Source organism: Dipodomys merriami, unplaced genomic scaffold (assembly GCF_024711535.1).
Source record: "Dipodomys merriami isolate MVZ:Mamm:240054 unplaced genomic scaffold, mDipMer1.0.p SCAF_21, whole genome shotgun sequence".
NCBI classification, from domain to species: domain Eukaryota; kingdom Metazoa; phylum Chordata; class Mammalia; order Rodentia; family Heteromyidae; genus Dipodomys; species Dipodomys merriami.
This window is the reverse complement of record NW_027203493.1, coordinates 16,051,717-16,068,961: the sequence shown is the minus strand read 5'-3', so window position 1 is coordinate 16,068,961 and position 17,245 is coordinate 16,051,717. Positions and strand designations below refer to the sequence as shown.

Sequence of the window (17,245 nt, the reverse complement as noted above, 5' to 3'; positions counted from 1 at the left end):
TTAAGTCTGCAACATGGGACCCTGTGGAATGACAATCACAACAAATTCCCGTGCAGCATGAAGTTTTGTGCCCAACTGGGCTTCAAGATTAGCCACTAAGAGACATCACAATCAGCACTGAGACTCAAAAAATGGATAGCATGACATTATACTCATGGGGTTCTTTGGGAAAACAGAGCCAGAATAGGGGAAGCATTTGTGTGGAAAGACCTCAGGGCCAGCTAGCTTCTCCCTAGGTGTGTTTCCCACTGTGAATCTCAATGTGTTTGTCTGTAAAGCAGCAAGAGTGGTAGTCCCTCCCTTCCAAAGCTGTTACTACAACCACATGACTAAAGTAGACAAGGGCGTGCCATATGGTCAGCATTCTGGGAAGGGAGCTTTCAGAGGTGCTGTTGATGCTCTGTCTAGATCCCCTTCCCAGTTTGAGTACCTCCTAACTTCTGGGTTGAAGAGTAATAACATAGCTGATCACAGGTAATATGTTGTGTCCCCTTATTCCCTCTAAGCAGCTCACGGTCAATGTCTGACTAACGTGAGTGCTAAAAGGCAAGCTTCCTTTCCTCAAGAGGGAGACTGTACGTCAGATTTGTCCACTGTCCCTCTGCTGGCTCAACTCATTCCTGTGACCTGCCTCACTCATCCCCTTACAAGGGTTACTGAAATATACTCCCTCCCAAGCCCCCAAATATGGGCTCTGCTTCTGGCACAATTAATAATGATATTGTTACTCTTGTAGTTATTTTAAGGTAAGGTTATTATCCTTGAGTAGTTGCACAAAGAGATTTCAATTCAATATGTCAGTTTGGGAGTCATAAGGTCATTAGTGACCACTTCACTATTCATATCGAAGAGCAGATTCTGAAGGTTGTGCTCGGAGCTGGCATTGCGGAGAACCACACAGGACTACCATCTCCAGAGGATTTTTGCATAGCCCTGGATGAACTTCCCCAATCAAAAGCTCCAAAGTTTGTTCTTTTTCTCTCACAAATTCTGCTTTTGGAATGAAGACAGGAGAAGGCAAGCTTCATTCATGAATAAAGACAGGGCAAGAGAGAAAGGGATGATAGGAAGGGATGTTACTGGGCATCCTCCAAGCCAGGGTGCTGTTTGGCTGGACACATTCCACAGAAGTGGCCTTTCTCACGACATTTGTCTTTACCAAATCCATGCACCTTTGTGAGCTGGGGACTCCCTGAGGGACTTCTGCAGTGAGTGAAAGAATTGCTTCATTTCGGGATGTCATGTGCTTCCATTGGAACTTCAAACTCCCATCCAAGCAAGAGGCCACATTGGCCAGGCTGAGTCTTACTTCATTTTCCTGAACAAATCCAGTGCTGCGCATCAGAGCCTTGGCAAGCTACCAGATGCATCTGGCACATCAGATAATTCACCTCATTTCTCTGGGGTCGAGGATGTATTATTTCTGGATGGACAGGAGAGATCAGGCTGACAACAAAGTTCATGTTTGGGGGAGGGTAAATGAGCTGTGTGTGGCGTGCTGATGTACGTGTGGGATGGATGGGAAAAGGTCAACTGGGAAGAAAGGAGGCATGGCTTATTCTACGTAGTTACCAAGACTTAGGATTGATAACACTAAGGATGACAGCAATGACAAATGATGATGGTGATGGTGACAATGATATCATATATTTCCAGTACTATGCTAACTACCTTATGATCTTCTCTCATCAAACCCCCATACCATGGGATCCTCCATTCCAAAGTGAGGCTAAGTAACCAATCCAATGGCTGGCAGCTAGGAACTCCCATAGCAACCGAATGTAACCATAACCCCTTAGTTCATAGTTACATAGCATTGCCTCTAACTCATTTTCACTAGAGCCATGAAAAAAGGCAGGGGCCCCATCTGAAATAATGTCCCTCCAAATAACTTAGATTTCACCGTCTGGAGTGACCTGTGGCCTCACCACCAAGATGAGGGGACACTCTGGGGATCCAGTGGAGGAAGAGGGCCATGTTGATACTTGAACTTTCCAGTCAGGCTAAGAGAACTGGGGAATTCCACGCCTCCTCCCTCTGGGATCAGGATGCTATGCAGGCCTGGGAAACATCTGGGAAGTGACAGAGCCATTGGAGGATTCCAGCAGAGCCAGGTCACGCAGACAGAGAGGGTGACATGGGCAGAGAGAGAGAGAGAGAGTTCTATGCCTTTCCCCTGCCTCTTCACTGAAAGCCACTAGATTTTTCCAGACAGTATTTGGAAGGCTAAAATGTGATTACTCTAAATAACCAAGATTTTGAGTGTTGTTTTTTTTTTTTCCCCTCCGAATGCCTTCTGACTTCATATAGAGGGGAAGGGAGCAAGTGTGTGTGTGTGTGTGTGTGTGTGTGTGTGTGTGTGTGTGTGTGTGTGTGTGTGTGTGTGTGTGTGTGTGTGTGTGTGTGTGTGTGTGTGTGTGTGTGTTATTTTTAACCAATGTGCTTTGCAGAATTTGTTAGAGTTTGAAGTTACTGCTTTTAAATGTTTGAGAATGAGCATGGTTATTTCTATTAGATGCTCTTTTTGTTTTATATTCCTTTTGGGTAAACCCAACTAATCTGAGCCTTAGTTTATCTTACAAGGACGTGAGAACTAAATATGGATCTTAGTGGGAGGATGAATGAAGTCAACTTGAACAACTACCAGGAAGAAAAAGTGTTTCTGCCAGGGACTCTTGTGGTCTGTCTTCTAGTGTGACCCATGTTACCTGTATGGACAGAACCCCCGCCCCCACCCCCCACCCCCCGCCCTGGCCTTGCTGTCTGGGCTGATATTGGTCCCTCACTGGTGGACCTTTGAGGTGAGCAGCATTGACTGCCTGTCTCTGTCTCTGTGCCTGGAAGGTAGTACCCACAAGGGTCATGTGCCACAGAGTACATCCTCTTCAGAGATACTGTCCTTCGTGTCCTCGGGTGTGAGGCAGCTAGGTGGCTAGGAACACAATGCTTATGTCTCCCCAGATTCCCATGTTGAATGTCCAACTCTCAATGGATGGATTCATCCAGTAGGGCTTTAAGGAGGTGATCGGCTCATGAGAATGGAGCCCTCGGGAGCGGAATTAACCCCCATTTCCATTGCCCTCAATCTGGAATCCCAGTGAGGGACCTCAGTGGAACCGAAACACATTTCCCCTTGACTCTGGACTTTCACTGTCTGGAACTATGAGAAAGAAATGTCTTTTGTTTATAAAATACCACATCTAGGGCCACTGTGGTGGCTCATATCTGTAAACCCAGCTACCTGGGAGTTAGATAGGAAGGTTGTGATTTGAGGTTAGCCTTGGAAAAAAGTTAGAAAGATGACTCTCTCTCACTGAACAAGCTGAGCATGGTGATACATACCTGTAATCCCAGCTAGTTGGGAGGCAGAGGTAGAAGGATTATAGTCTAAAACCAAGACTGGGTTAAAATGAGACTATCTGAAAAAGTAAATCACAAAGGACTGTGGGTATGGCTCATGTGGTAGCATGCTTACAAGAGCAAGCACAAGACCCGAGTTCAAATCCCAGTACCACCAAAAAACAATAACCAGTATATGGTATTCTGTTATTGCAGTCAGGACTGATTAAGACAGGAGGCTTAGCTGAAAGTATGGTGTGAAATTCTTGGTAGGAAAGGATTTTTGGGTGTGTGTGACTTTCTGTAACTTCCTCTATCAAATGACTGTTCATCTTCTAACCAGTAGCCTGTTGCTACTAGATGGAATCCACCGTACCTCACATATTTTTGCTCAAAGGACATGAAAGACTTAGTGGTCCCTGTCTAGTTACCATTACATCTGTAACTCAAAGGCCTTCCCTGGTAAGCTAGAGGAAAGAAGGCTCCACTTATAACTCTAAACCCTCCTACTAGAGAGGCCTTGCTTGCTTCAGTGGGCCACTGGAAAAATGAACTCCAGAGATGGGCAGCAGTGTACGGATTACCATGGGCACTGAGAGGGGTTCACAGCCAGCTCACTGAGGGGGCCATGAACAGACAGACATTCTGAATGGGAACTTTTCTTTTTTTTAATTTAATTTAATTTTATTTTATTTGTGAACATACTGTACAGAGGAGTTACAATTACATGGGCAGGATAATGCGTACATTTCTTACCAAGCATTGCAGCCTCCTCCTTTGTTTACCCTTCACATCCCTTCACAACCTCCCCCCTTCCCCCAATCCCAATCCTTCTCCTTCCTCCCCCTTCCCCCCCCCCCGCACCGACGTTGTAAAGCTCATTTTGGACATGACAACTTGTACTTCTCATTGTTGCAACAGGTCCACCTGTATCCTTAAACAACTGGTTTTTCCCCATCTCCTCCACAAGTTATACTGACATCAAATATAGTGAAAGCAGGGGTTATACTGTGGGGGAGGGACATACAAAGCAACAAAGAAATAATCTTATAAATGCATTAGAAACACATGCATGAAAACATTAAAATACACATCTAAGGGTTCATTTTCCTGACATCACATTATCTGACCTTTTCCGCTTAACTCATACATATACTAGATATTACAAATAAGGGAAACCATGGGACCTATGTTTCTTTGGGCCTGGCTTACTTCACTTAATATAATTTTTTCCAAGTTTTTCCATTTCCTAACAAATGGGGCAATGTCATTCTTTCTGATGGAGGCATAGAATTCCATTGTGTATATATACCACATTTTCTTGATCCATTCATCTACTGAGGGGCATCTGGGTTGGTTCCATATCTTAGCTATGGTAAATAATGCTGCAATAAACATGGTTGTGCTGGTAGCTTTAGTGTGGTCTTGTTTGTAAACATTTGGGTAAATGCCCAAAAGTGGGATTGCTGGGTCATAGGGGAGTTCTATGTGAAGTCTTTTGAGGAACCTCCATACTGCTTTCCAAAGTGGTTGAACAAGTTTACATTCCCACCAACAATGAAGTAAGGTTCCTTTCTGTCCACATCCCCTCCAGCATCTGTTGTTGTTAGAGTTCTTGATTTTTGCCATTCTAACTGGAGTGAGGTGATATCTCAATGTTGTTTTGATTTTTATTTCTTTTATGGCTAGGGATGTTGAACATTTCTTCATGTGTCTATTGGCCATCCTTCTTTCTTCTTCAGAGAAGTTTCTCTTTAAGTCTTTCGCCCACTTATTTATTGGGCAGTTGTTTCTTTGAGGATTTGTTGTTGGGGGGTTTAATTTTTTGAGTTCCAAGTATATTTTAGATATGAGACCCTAGTCTGTTGTATGGCTAGTAAAGATCTTCTCCCAATCGGTGGGCTTTCTATTGATCTTGCTAGCTATGTCATTTGCCCTGCAGAAGCTCTGCAACTTTATGCAATCCTGAATGGGAACTTTTCTATCACACAACAGGCACACACACACACACACACACACACACACACACATTTATTATCATCATCCCATCTAGATGCACAGACAACCAAAGCCTTCTGGGTCACTCACAAAAAACACAGTGTTTGATGTAGAAAAACAACTGGAAAAAGGACAACAAATCCATTGGAAGAAAAATGAGTGGACAACATGTGGTGTATTTCACAGACTATCCTAGCGTGACATAGTAGAGAAAATGAACCACAGCTGCTTGGAACAATATGGATGGACTGAGAAACACATTGTCCATTAAAAAAAAAAGAAAAAAGACTCCATTCAATATGGTCTCCTTTTGATGAAAGTTAAAAATAATCAGAGCTTATTTAGGTGTTCAGATAGATGTGATAAAAACTATTTTCTGAAAAGCAAAGAGATAATCTGGGTGTGGTGGCACATTCTTATAAATCCCAGCCTTTAGAAAGCTAAGAGAGGAGGATCATCAGTTTAAGGCCACCCTAGAAATAGATACTGAGTTTGAGGCTAGCAGTTTTAAGGCTAGTCTAGAATAGAGAGTGAGGGTGAATAGATAGTGAGGGTGAGGCTAATGAGCCTTTGTCTCAAAATCAAACAAAAAAGCAACAACAACAACAAAAAGAACCACAAAACTGAAAGCAAACAAGCAAAACACACAGGGGAGTAAGGCTACAATGTAATTCCTGCACCCACTAATGGGCTGTATTCCCATGTGTGTATATAATATAGCAAGAAGTCCTTAATGAATATAGCCACCCAAAATGGTATTTCACCATCTCAAACTGTGAGCCAAAATAAAAATACTCATTTTCTTTGTATATCCAGTCTCATGTGTTTTATTACTGTAGTAACACAAAATGAACTAAGACACTTCTTGTTGAATCTTCTGTTGGGTGGTGATCAATATGTCACATGAGTCAAATAAACAGGGGTTGTTTTCAGCTGTTGAGATTTAGCAGGTAGCTTCTACTGACTGATTATCATTAATTTCCTAGCTTACTAGTTAATCGTTAAAAGTGACTCCATCATATATTGAAGTTCTTAGAAAAATATTTATTTAAAAACTACAGGATTCACTCTAAAAACTTTTTCAACATTTAATAGTGGAAAGTAAGACACCCTCTATGACTAACAATAAACTGAAATGTGAATGCAAGAAGAGACAACAGCCAAGAGAAATTGGAATGCACATTTATTGATGAGAGAGATATATACACAAAAGTTAAAACACTTAGTGAAATCATGTTGGATTCACAGGTTATTTCCAGCATAGAAAGAATATCCAGTTATTTTACACATGAAGTGTTACAGTCATCAGTCCACATTGTAAGAAAGCTTAAAAAGCTAAAGGCGAAATGAAAGACCTCAACTACCCCAAATGTGCTTTGCCCACAAGGCATCTACTAGTGCCATAAATAAGAAACCACATCAAGGTTAGCTGAAGTTCTTATCCTGTATTCATTGATTAGTCTTTCCAAACTGTGTGCTATCAGTGCTCTATGCTGCATGACTGCCGATCACTTGTGAAGGTGAGGGAAACAATTACTTCTTATCTTTCATTCTGGACATGTACACATGAGAATCTTCAAAGCTACTCCTACCTAAAGGCTAGTTTCCTTTCAATAAGCTTTTCTTCTTGAGTTTGAAGAAGCCACATGTTTCAAGGACATTTCCCCAACCTCAACTCATCTGAAAAAGACACTGTACACCTTAAGTGCTTTGTGATCTTCAGTTCTACTGCATGGCCTTAGGTTCTATTCCCTGTGGAAAGAGAAGAGCCATTCAGGGCTCCAAGCAGGACATGGCAAATTCTTCTCTCCTTGGAAAGGACAAGAAGGTTACAGGGACTGGTGACCTGAGCACATTGCACTTACTGGCAATAAGACAGACTTGTGTGCATGGGGAGGAAATAGTAAAATGGTATTTCTTAATCTCCTTTGCAGTCACTTCAAGCCTTCACACAGAGCATACTGGGTAGAGGATGTCATCTTCCCTTCACATTTATGGGATCTGTACTTTAGCTGTCCCTCTGCAACCTCCAAGGCTGTACAATAACTGTGCCTGTGCTTCTAGTGTCCTCTCTATGACAAGTTGGCAGTTTGCTGCCAGAATTGTGCTTTTATGGGGTTTCACCAACATGGCAGCTAGTCAGTAAATGTTGGTCCCTTGTATTCTGACTCAAGAGGCCAGGGAGGAGCCTTCTAGCTCTAAGCACTGGAAACCAGAGAAGCTGACCTTCCCTGAAGACACACTGCTCATGAGCAGAGGAGCAGGCTGACCTGTTGGCTCTCTGAGCCCCATACACTAAATGACTCTAACTATTCACTGCAGGTGAACGTCCTCATTCTAAACCTACCTAAGCTTAGACCAACAAAGGCTCCACAGCACTTGCATCCATCATGGATTATGCAGATATCAGATGACTTTTTACTTACAACCACGATGCAAATGCAACCCATCCCTACTCTGAATTGTGTATTTACAAAGATTCTGGACACACAGATTTTTTTTCAAACAATTGTCAGTACAAAGGATTCATAGATACATTTTCCCACTCATATATATTACCAAACCACATTAAGAAAGGAGAAAAAATGATTTGCTCCTAGGTATCTAAGAAGAAAAAGATGAGTCTTAAAAGAACAAAACACTAATCAACATGTCTATCGCATTTAGATGAACAGCCAAAAATCACATTAAATTAAAATACAATACATCTATACACCATTTCACTGAAATTACACATGGTTACCTACATTATAGCTACACAAAGTGCATAGGCACTGTTCTTCATGCGCAAACCAAGGGTCAGCATGTACACACAAGAACTTCATGCTTTGACAGTTAGTTGTACTTGAAAACAGATACAATCTTAGCCAGTTGAGGGCACATATAATCTGTTTGCTTAGTGAGGAGCAGGTTCAAATGCACACTACTATGCTTTTTTTATATAAATGACTTCTTTTGAAAATATGATAAAATACAGCCCGCCCCAACATATAACCAAGTGTGTTTGGAGGTGGAAAGACATCTTGCCTTTTCAGTGGTTAATGTATTGATTTACCTTATGGGAAGGTTATATCATTTGTTATTCACTTAAGGACAAAAACCTATCTGGGCTGCTCATAAACAATCCCAGTGTGATGCAAAGCCCCCACCTCCAGCACCTTGTGGTAGGAGCCTGGCTTGGTAATGTATGCTAAAGTAGTTGTTTTTAATTATCTTTAAAAATGTGTGGTCAGTTCATATAATGATGTGACCTGTAGTACCATTGTTCTTGGCAAGAATTAAATTGCACCAAATCTGTTCTGATATCCATCCTCATTTGTGGCTACCCAAAGTTTTCCTAAGCCAATTTGCATATACACTTTTGAAAGGGAATGTGAGAGTCTGATACTGACATAGTCACTCTTTGCAACCTTACCTTTGTCCATCTTAGAGAAAAGACAAATTAGAATGCCCAGCTGGAAAAACAAGGCCTGGTGTCAAAACCTCTTTTAAAAATCAGCACCATTCCTTGAGTAAGAAAGATGTATATCCAAACCACGAATAGGCATTCAGCAATTGGTTGTTCTTAATTTGCTCTTGTTCAATGCATCACTAAGGATAGGATTCTTAAAATTTTCAAATGTGACCACATGCTCAGGAAAAATCGGTAGTTCTAAATTGCTGTAAATTGTGCTCTAATTCATTATAATTCTACATATGTGGTTATATAGAAAAATTCCATAAGAAAATATCTGTTTGTAAAATTAGAGATTCTAAATAGATTGATTCTGTCTGTACTGAATCTTTATGATTTCTGAATAGATACTAACCTATAATACTATGAAAGGCTAAATTAATATTAAACATTTATCCAGGATTACAAATACATGTTCTCATGCTTTTTTTTTCTTTAAAAATAAATAATAATAGCAAAGAAGAATTGGGGATTTGTGTAAGAAAGAAGATAGGGCTGAAGTAGTTTATGGATTTGGGGGTGCAATACTGATCAAAGGGTAATGTATTATTCCTGGTATAACATAGATTCTTACCAAGAAGCCAAAATATATCTGCTGGCAACAAGAGAAAATTAGATTCACAGTTTGCCAGCTCTCTTCTCAAGCTGTAAAAAACAAATAGAAAAAAGAATATACAAAACTTCTCAAAACAGTAGTTTTTATATACAAATCTCTGTAGTGACCAGGTAATCTGATCTGTGCTGTGCAATATGGAGATCAATGCTGAGATTTTTCTGGAGAAGGAGGAAAAGAGGGAAGTAAGGTGATAGTATGGAAGAGTATGGATGCCAAAGGATGAGTAGCTAGTGAGCTAGTGAGGCAAGTCTGATCTTGTGGAGTTGAACCCCAGAGAGCCAACTTTCTGATGAGATATAGCAGAGAATTTACTCCATGAGGGAGAAACCCTTGGAGATGTGCTTGGCCAACTTCCTTAGTTAGTGAGTCTGTTTATCCCTTGCAAAGGTATTGGGCTGCTTCTAGGCAAGCTAAGTGGTTTCCATGAGAAGTAATAGAGCCCCAGAGGTAGGCTCTGACTGCATCATCCCTGCACCTCAGGGAGGGATGCTCGCAGGGGTAACAGTCAGTTGTTAGGTTCCAACAATCACCTAGGGAATTGGGTCCCTGAGGAACTGGGGATTTTGTTGTTACCCATTTTCTAGGTCAAGTGCTTCCTCTGCATAGCAGAAAGATCTGCTCCAGTATTAGACTTGGCACAAAGAGTCCTTGATTAACAATTAGGAGAACTTTTAGGAATATCAGAATGGATAATCTCTCAGAGCTTGGAAGGTAAAGCAAGGCTAGACAGAGAGGGAAAAAAACCTGATCAGTAATTATACAGGATACAATTTAGAAAGAAATAGAAATTTAGGAATTTTTCTTACTCTCCAGATGTTCTTAAATGGATCAATGAAGAATCTGTTTATCTTGTTGCTTTTTGCATTAGGTCATTTGTATAATGAAAGAAACCAAATAAACAGCCACAAAAAAGTTGAGCCCTTTTTGTCTTCGCTTTACATCTTGCTCTCTCAAGTCTCAAGAGTTGAAGTCTTCTCTGGCAGTAAACCTGCTCATCACACAAGTATTACCAACTTCGTTCTGTATATAGAAGATGGTCAGCCAAAGGAAAAGATGCAAGCACTGGCCCATGGCAAGACTACCAGAAAATGCAAGTTGTTTCAAGGTCTTGGCTAGTGACATGCATACTATGGACCATACATTGAATCTCATCCACCTAGACATTCCATGGGAATTTAAAAGGAGGAAATGAATGATCAACTAAACTCCATTCTTATAAGAAAGAGCTTCTCTAGTTGCAACGTGATGTCTATGAAAAAAGTAAACCACGTGGAAGTTTGGAAAATGAATGCAATCAAATATCCTTCCTGAGAAAGGGCTCAGCCCAGCTTACTTGTGAGTGGGTCTGTGTGTGTGTGTGTGTGTGTGTGTGTGTGTGTGTGTGTGTGTGTGTGTGTGTGTGTGTGTGTGTGTGTGTGTGTGTGTGCATTGCTTAGGGGTTCTACAGACTCATGCTGCACTTGGGCATATCTTACACCAAACTTACTTGCCAATGGCTCCTGAAATCCCATACTGGGCTGGCAGTGAGGAGCATGTGAGGGAAATTATGTGGGCTGAGTATTGAGAGTGGGCTCTATTGCTTCAGCAGGAATGATGCAAGAGCTGAAGTGCAGCTGTGACGTATTAGGCCCCGTGGTGACCCTGTAAGCACATTTCCCTGAGCTGAAGAGCTACTTCTATGAGAACAGTGAGTTTGGGTCAAAGGAACTTTTATAGAAGGATGTTTGTTTACTGGTGTCTCAAAACACCAAGAAACTTCCAATTGACATGGTCACCTTCCAAGCTCGTTGTAAAGCATTAAGTAATAAAGGCTTAAATTGAACTTTTCTCAAAGGCCATAAGAAAAACATCTGAACTGATTATCCATTAGTATATACTTCTAGGACATAAGATATAAACAAGTAAAATTTTACAGTAGCAGGTGTCTTAAGAAAGAAGGAAGTAAAGCAGAGTTTATAATACCATGGATTTTCAGGGCTTGGAGGGGATTTGAGCTCATTTAATCCAACCCTTTCGCTTTTCATACAGAGGAAAAGGAAGCTTGGACAGAAAGTGGTTTGTGTAAACCCTACAGCTAAAAGTGGGCAAGGTCTAAATCAAATGTTACCTCTACCAAACCACACCGTTTCTCCTCACCTCTGTGTCATTGTCTGATGACTTGTGTTACATTATGAAATTAGATGCTACTCAACTGAAGATTCCCTGCCATCTGTTCTAAAACCAATCTGTACACTATAGGGCCATTTATGAAGTTGTCCTTTAAGCTATGGAAGAAGAGAGAAGGAGTAGAAAGAGTGGGAAAGAGGGATATAGGGACCATAAGCTAATGTTTCATAAGCAGTTTTGAACTTACCCCACCCAAGAAGAACCATTTGCCTCTAGAGTCACTGGCCTGGTTGGCACACAGTGACTACTATTCTGGGTTTAGCTAGAAACTACTACAGATGCCGGCACCATGCATTTTCTCTGACAACCAGTTATAAAACTTTCACTTTAGACTCTTGACTCTTAACATATACCCAGACCTTGATATCCTGTTATTCAGTTGTTACCATAACTGAAAATCCATTTGGTCCTTTTGCTCAGATTGGAATGAGTTCAGTTGGAGACTATGCAAAGCAGAACCAGCACCTCCTGCCATTGGATGGCCCCTGAGAGCAGCTAAGTGGGAAGAACCACCCCATGGGGTGTATCTGCTATGAACTCTTTGTTCTTAAACCAGGCAAAAGCTGTCCAGACTTGTTTCCCAAGTCAGAACCATGGGGAATTTATTCTACATGGATTTATTGCTATGTTTGTTGGGAAATGCTACATAGGCATCTTGATCCTCACAAAAGTAAAAAGTTATAACCATACTTCTGCTAGTGAGAGTACAAAGGGAAGTATGGTGCTTGGGAAAACATGGCAAGATTGGATTTCCATTTGGGAATCCAGTTAGTAAGCTTAGAAAGTGCCACTTGCAAGTGTCACATTCCTCCAGTCATGAGTGCAAATGAACTGAGACCCCATCAGCTAGTAACTGTGATTCCTGGAACTATCTACCAGATATGATTCACCACCCCCTCCCCCAACTGAAACCACTAAGTCTTTCTCAGTTTCCATGAGCCTCAACCCAGAGGCTAGGCCTTTTGATACTCTTTCATTAAGATTTTGTGAATATCCAGGTTAACAAGTGACTAGTAATTTCTGAGGGCTAGGAGAACACAGGCTATGTTTTTATAGCCAATGGGAGGTAAACAATGGAATGTAATAGCTACCAAGGCCTGAGGTCACCTAAAAACACTTTGCTGGGGGGCCGTGAGCGTAGAGCCTGCTGATTGCCTGGATTCTTTGAAGCACTTTGTATAAGGTAAAGGGATATCCACAATAATCAAAGAGAAAGCACATTACTTTGGCTGGCAAGTCATTCTTTTTAACAGACGGGATTGAATTTGTTTCATTTTAGTAATTAGTTAAGAGATGGTTCTACTTGGATTTCCCAAAGGTGAGCAATGAGGAAGGGAAGGATTAAAGTCTACTTCACTGCGTTTCTTCTGAATTATTCCTAAAAAAGAGTCAGAAGGGGTGCTGAAGAGCTGAGGGACAGAGCCCAGGCCCAGAGTTCAAGCCCCACAACCGACAAAAAAAATAGATGAGCATATAAAACAAACAAACAGTGTTGTCAAAGCCCTACCTTACAAACCCTGCAGGATATAGTATGTGCAACTTATCTGCTTTGTATGTGTGTGTGTGTGTGTGTGTGTGTGTGTGTGTGTGTGTGTGTGTGTGTGTGTGAGAGAGAGAGAGAGAGAGAGAGAGAGAGAGAGAGAGAGAATGTGTGTGTATGTGTGTGTATGTCATTTATGCATTATTAAAGATTAACGGACAAGCATTCATATCCAGGATGGGTCTATGTGGGTATATTTATATATGTAACTGGCAGGCATCCTATTTAAACCAAGGCCATGGAAGTATACCCTGGACCCATCTGTTCTGTTTATGGCACATATTCTGGGTAAGGGAATTCTCAGTGGGAGTGGAAAGAATGAAGGAGGCCCCAAACAACTCAAAGGGCAGAGTCATAACTCAATTCCATGTACATTCTGGATGTGTAGGCTAGTCCTGAATGTGATAAATGACTTACTGAATTTCCAGATGAATATGATTTCCCACGAGTATTTTCGTGAGGTATTTCACATAATTTCAAGGCAGAAAAATTCTGCATTGTGAAAATGTGCACCTTGTTTCTTCTGAAGAACTTTGTCTCCTTATATGTTTCTGAACTAACAGGATAGCTAGGGAAAAGCTGAAAACAAAATGAACCACAAACATTTTCAGATAGAGTCTTGAGAAAACAAGCCGGTGGCCACTCCTTTGAGAAACATGTCAGTGTAGCATGTACACAAATGCCAGGTCGGCCTTCCACATTAAAAAAAAAAGTAATAATAATGCTTTGATTCACCATAGGGAGACACATTCAAAGGCAATCTTAAACAGCTTCACAGTTGAACTCAGCAACTGTTCCCTTGGCCCACACATCTGCTCCAAATGATACATTTACCATTATTGCATTGGCTCATGTCCTTGGCCACCCTATTAACTGTCTATCTAAAGAAGATAAAGATCATTTAAAAATCTACTAGCTGGCCTTGGTGGTAGCCACTTACAATCGCAGTATCTGAGAAGCTGAGACAGGAGGATCATGAATTTCAAGGCCAGACTGGGCTACAAAGCCAAGACTCAGTCTTAAAAAAATAAGTAACTAAATATAACCAAATACAAATCTGCTTAATACTGCTCAATTATAAAAACAAACTAGGGCTTTTGAGATAAAAATAATTAGAATCTCAGTTACAAGAGTAAGTAATAAGGAGAGATGATATCTAAAACATCCTTTCCTCAGATAATTTAGATTCTGTAACTACTCATCAGTGTCTCCACAAACCTCTACTGGCCTTAGGTGATATTCCCTACTCCTGCCTACATTTCTTTAGGTTCTACCTTTCCTTAGGGTTGAACATACTTTATTTTTCAATGATTCAAGTCCCCAGAAAAGTCTCCCAAACCCAGAAACCTTAGAAAAAATACTGTGGGTTATTCAACAGAAAAAGTATAGTAAAAACATTTAAAAATTTAGCTTGTATAAGCAATCATTAAGGAATTATTGGCTACCTACCACATGGCAGGCACTGTCCAATGCCAATGATATGAGTTATTCCTGCAAACTTTCACAGACTTGAGAAGGACTCCATGTGAGAGGGTGTAGTGCTATCCTTTGTCTCTAGTTCCTGGTTCAAGGCTGTCTGAACCAGGAACACTAACATAGGAAGGTGACCTTCTCACAATTTTACATGGATGTATGCTTTCTCTCCCTTCCCACTGAGGAGGAAAACTGGCTCTGCTCCCAAATGTGTCCTATAAGTGGTGTCATGTGTTCTGATATAGCAGAAATCATTCCACATATTAGATATACCAAGGATGTTCTTATATCAACATATTGTATGAAAAGAGCCAATATAAGTATCCTGGGAGAGTGACAAAAATGCAATAATCTGGCTATCTAGGTGGGTGAGAATATAATGGAACTAATTTAGGGATTGAAATCTCTCTAAAACAATGAAAGCAAAATGGAGATCCAAACCTTGCCTGATGGATGCAAACCAAACATCAATTGAATTTGAATATGTAAATCAGGTTAAAATTTATGTTGACTTTGCTTCCTTTCTTTGTCAATATACTCAGTAGTTAGGTGCAAAAATACTTCCTAATTTCACTTTCAGCTTTAGAGAGAATTATGATATGTACTTGGAAATTTCAACCATAATTCCCACAGACTAGATAAGGGAAGAGGAAGGGGATTGTGAGCTCCATAATTCCTTTGAGAGTATGTCCCCCACACTTAAAACTCTCTTTGAAATATTTAACTTAAAGAGCATACAAATGAGAAGATGTCAAGAGTTCCCTATGACACATTTTTTGCTTCTTCTCAATGCAGGTGTAAACACTACCATCTTGTACTGAAGGGGAGTCATCTCTGCAGGGTTCTAACAACATCTCTTGTACATAACAAGGCAAAACATGAACACTTTAAGGAACAACACACCAGGTGTGTGCTCATTGTTTCAAATCCCTGGAGTATGCCACACTGCTTTTGCCATGTCCCCTGGGAAAAAGAGCATCCACAGTTCTGCATTGACAGAAAAGGAAGCTGGCAAGGATGTATCTTCAAAGTGATTCCTCCAGCAGATCCACTCAAACAGTAATACAAGTGAGAAAATTACATGGTTAGGAAGCATTATTTGGCAAAGACACAGCACCGTGTCACGGACTCAAATCAGCTCCTCTAAGCCTCAGCTAACAGATTAAGTAAACATAGAGATATATGCATTTTTCCTTTTTTTTTTGTTTTTAAAGAAAGCTTGGTTATAGCATCTTTTACCATAGGATATGCTGGGGAGTTTATTCAAGAATTTGCCGAGAGTCATATCCTTATTTTTCACGTTTCCAAGGCTCTTCCTCAACACTGCAGTCAGCTGACTTTCCGTTGGCTGCCAGAGTTACCTGAAAATAATTATCATCAACATCCAGCTTACCAGCTACAAACCAGGAAACCAAAACCAAAACCATGGGTTATGTGGAGAAGCACTAGAGCTAGGGTTGAATGGTTTGTTTCAAATGGCATTCCTTCAGAATTGATTTTGATCTGCCTTGGTGCTCAACCATGATTTGAAAACTAAAATATCCGTATTTACTTGACTACAGATGCTTTACAATTTGGGAGACAATTTCTACTATATTTTTAGGGTTGTGAGTTATCTCACTAGCTAGAAACCCATCATACATTAACATACCCCTTTAAATATAGTGAGTGATATGTGCTACTCCATACAACCACAGAGGAAAATAATCCAGAACTAGGCAGCTAGTTCTACTCATGCATGTAAAAGGTTCAGTTACATTGAGACCAGGGAAATTTCATTTTTTTTTTTTTGCCAGTACTATCTCTTTATTCAAATATTCAAGGTTGGTGCTCTACCACTTGAACCACATATTTAGTCCCAGGACTTTGGTAGTTAATTAGAGATAAGACTCTCATGGAATTTTTTCCCCAGGCTGGTTTTGAACAGTGATCGTCAGATCTCAGCTTCTGGAGGAGCTAAGAGCCACTGACATTCAACACACATGCTCAATTTAAAAAATCACAAATTATGATAATTAGGCTCTACCAAATGAACTATTTTGGCTTTAAAAACTAAAAAAACACTAGAACGAGGACAGATTAAAAGTTAAAAATCAGTGACAATGCAATCCAAGTTATTTCAATGTGAACATTTAATTCATAAAATATACGAGGTCTATACTAGGTTTTCCTGGCTCAAAGTAATCTGAACCTTTATGCAGACCGGGAGGTGTTCTCCACTTCTAAGTCGTTTTCCTAGCTTACCTTCTGTCTGTCTGTCCTCAAGGTCATGTGCAAATTTAAACCCACGACTGATATTCCACATAATGGAGAGACTGGATTTATGAAAGCATTAGAATATGGAGACATGACAAATGCAGCAATGTTTGAAAGAAATCTGACCTTCTTGTTACCCAAGTGGAAGTGAAATGCATGCATCACAAACATACAGCATGCTAGAAACAGAGAACCAAGTGCCCTTTGTGAACCAAACCAAAGGGGGGAAAAAAACCAAACTAATCAATCCTCCATTTCCCATCAGCAACACCCTCCCCCCATTCTTCAAGCCCCATGCAATTAGCCACGACTGTTCCACATGCACTTATTCTAATTAAAATTAAAAAGCTGAGGTATAACTTTAAAACTACTATTCCCAGGCAAGAATTTGAAAAGAAGGAGA

The 17,245-nt window shown here is 40.5% G+C and overlaps 1 protein-coding gene across 3 annotated transcripts in view; it reads right to left on the bottom strand.

Annotated features, from left to right (window-relative positions):
* Positions 1-6,503: 6,503 nt before the first annotated feature.
* Positions 6,504-17,245, bottom strand: part of Slc1a2 (solute carrier family 1 member 2) — a 135,742-nt gene continuing 125,000 nt past the window's right edge. For all 3 annotated transcript variants that reach the window (XM_070032593.1, XM_070032594.1, XM_070032591.1), the window contains exon 11: positions 6,504-15,947. In XM_070032593.1, coding sequence (XP_069888694.1) covers positions 15,876-15,947 — 72 coding nt within the window. In that variant the 3' untranslated portion in view covers positions 6,504-15,875. The remainder of the gene's footprint in view (positions 15,948-17,245) is intronic.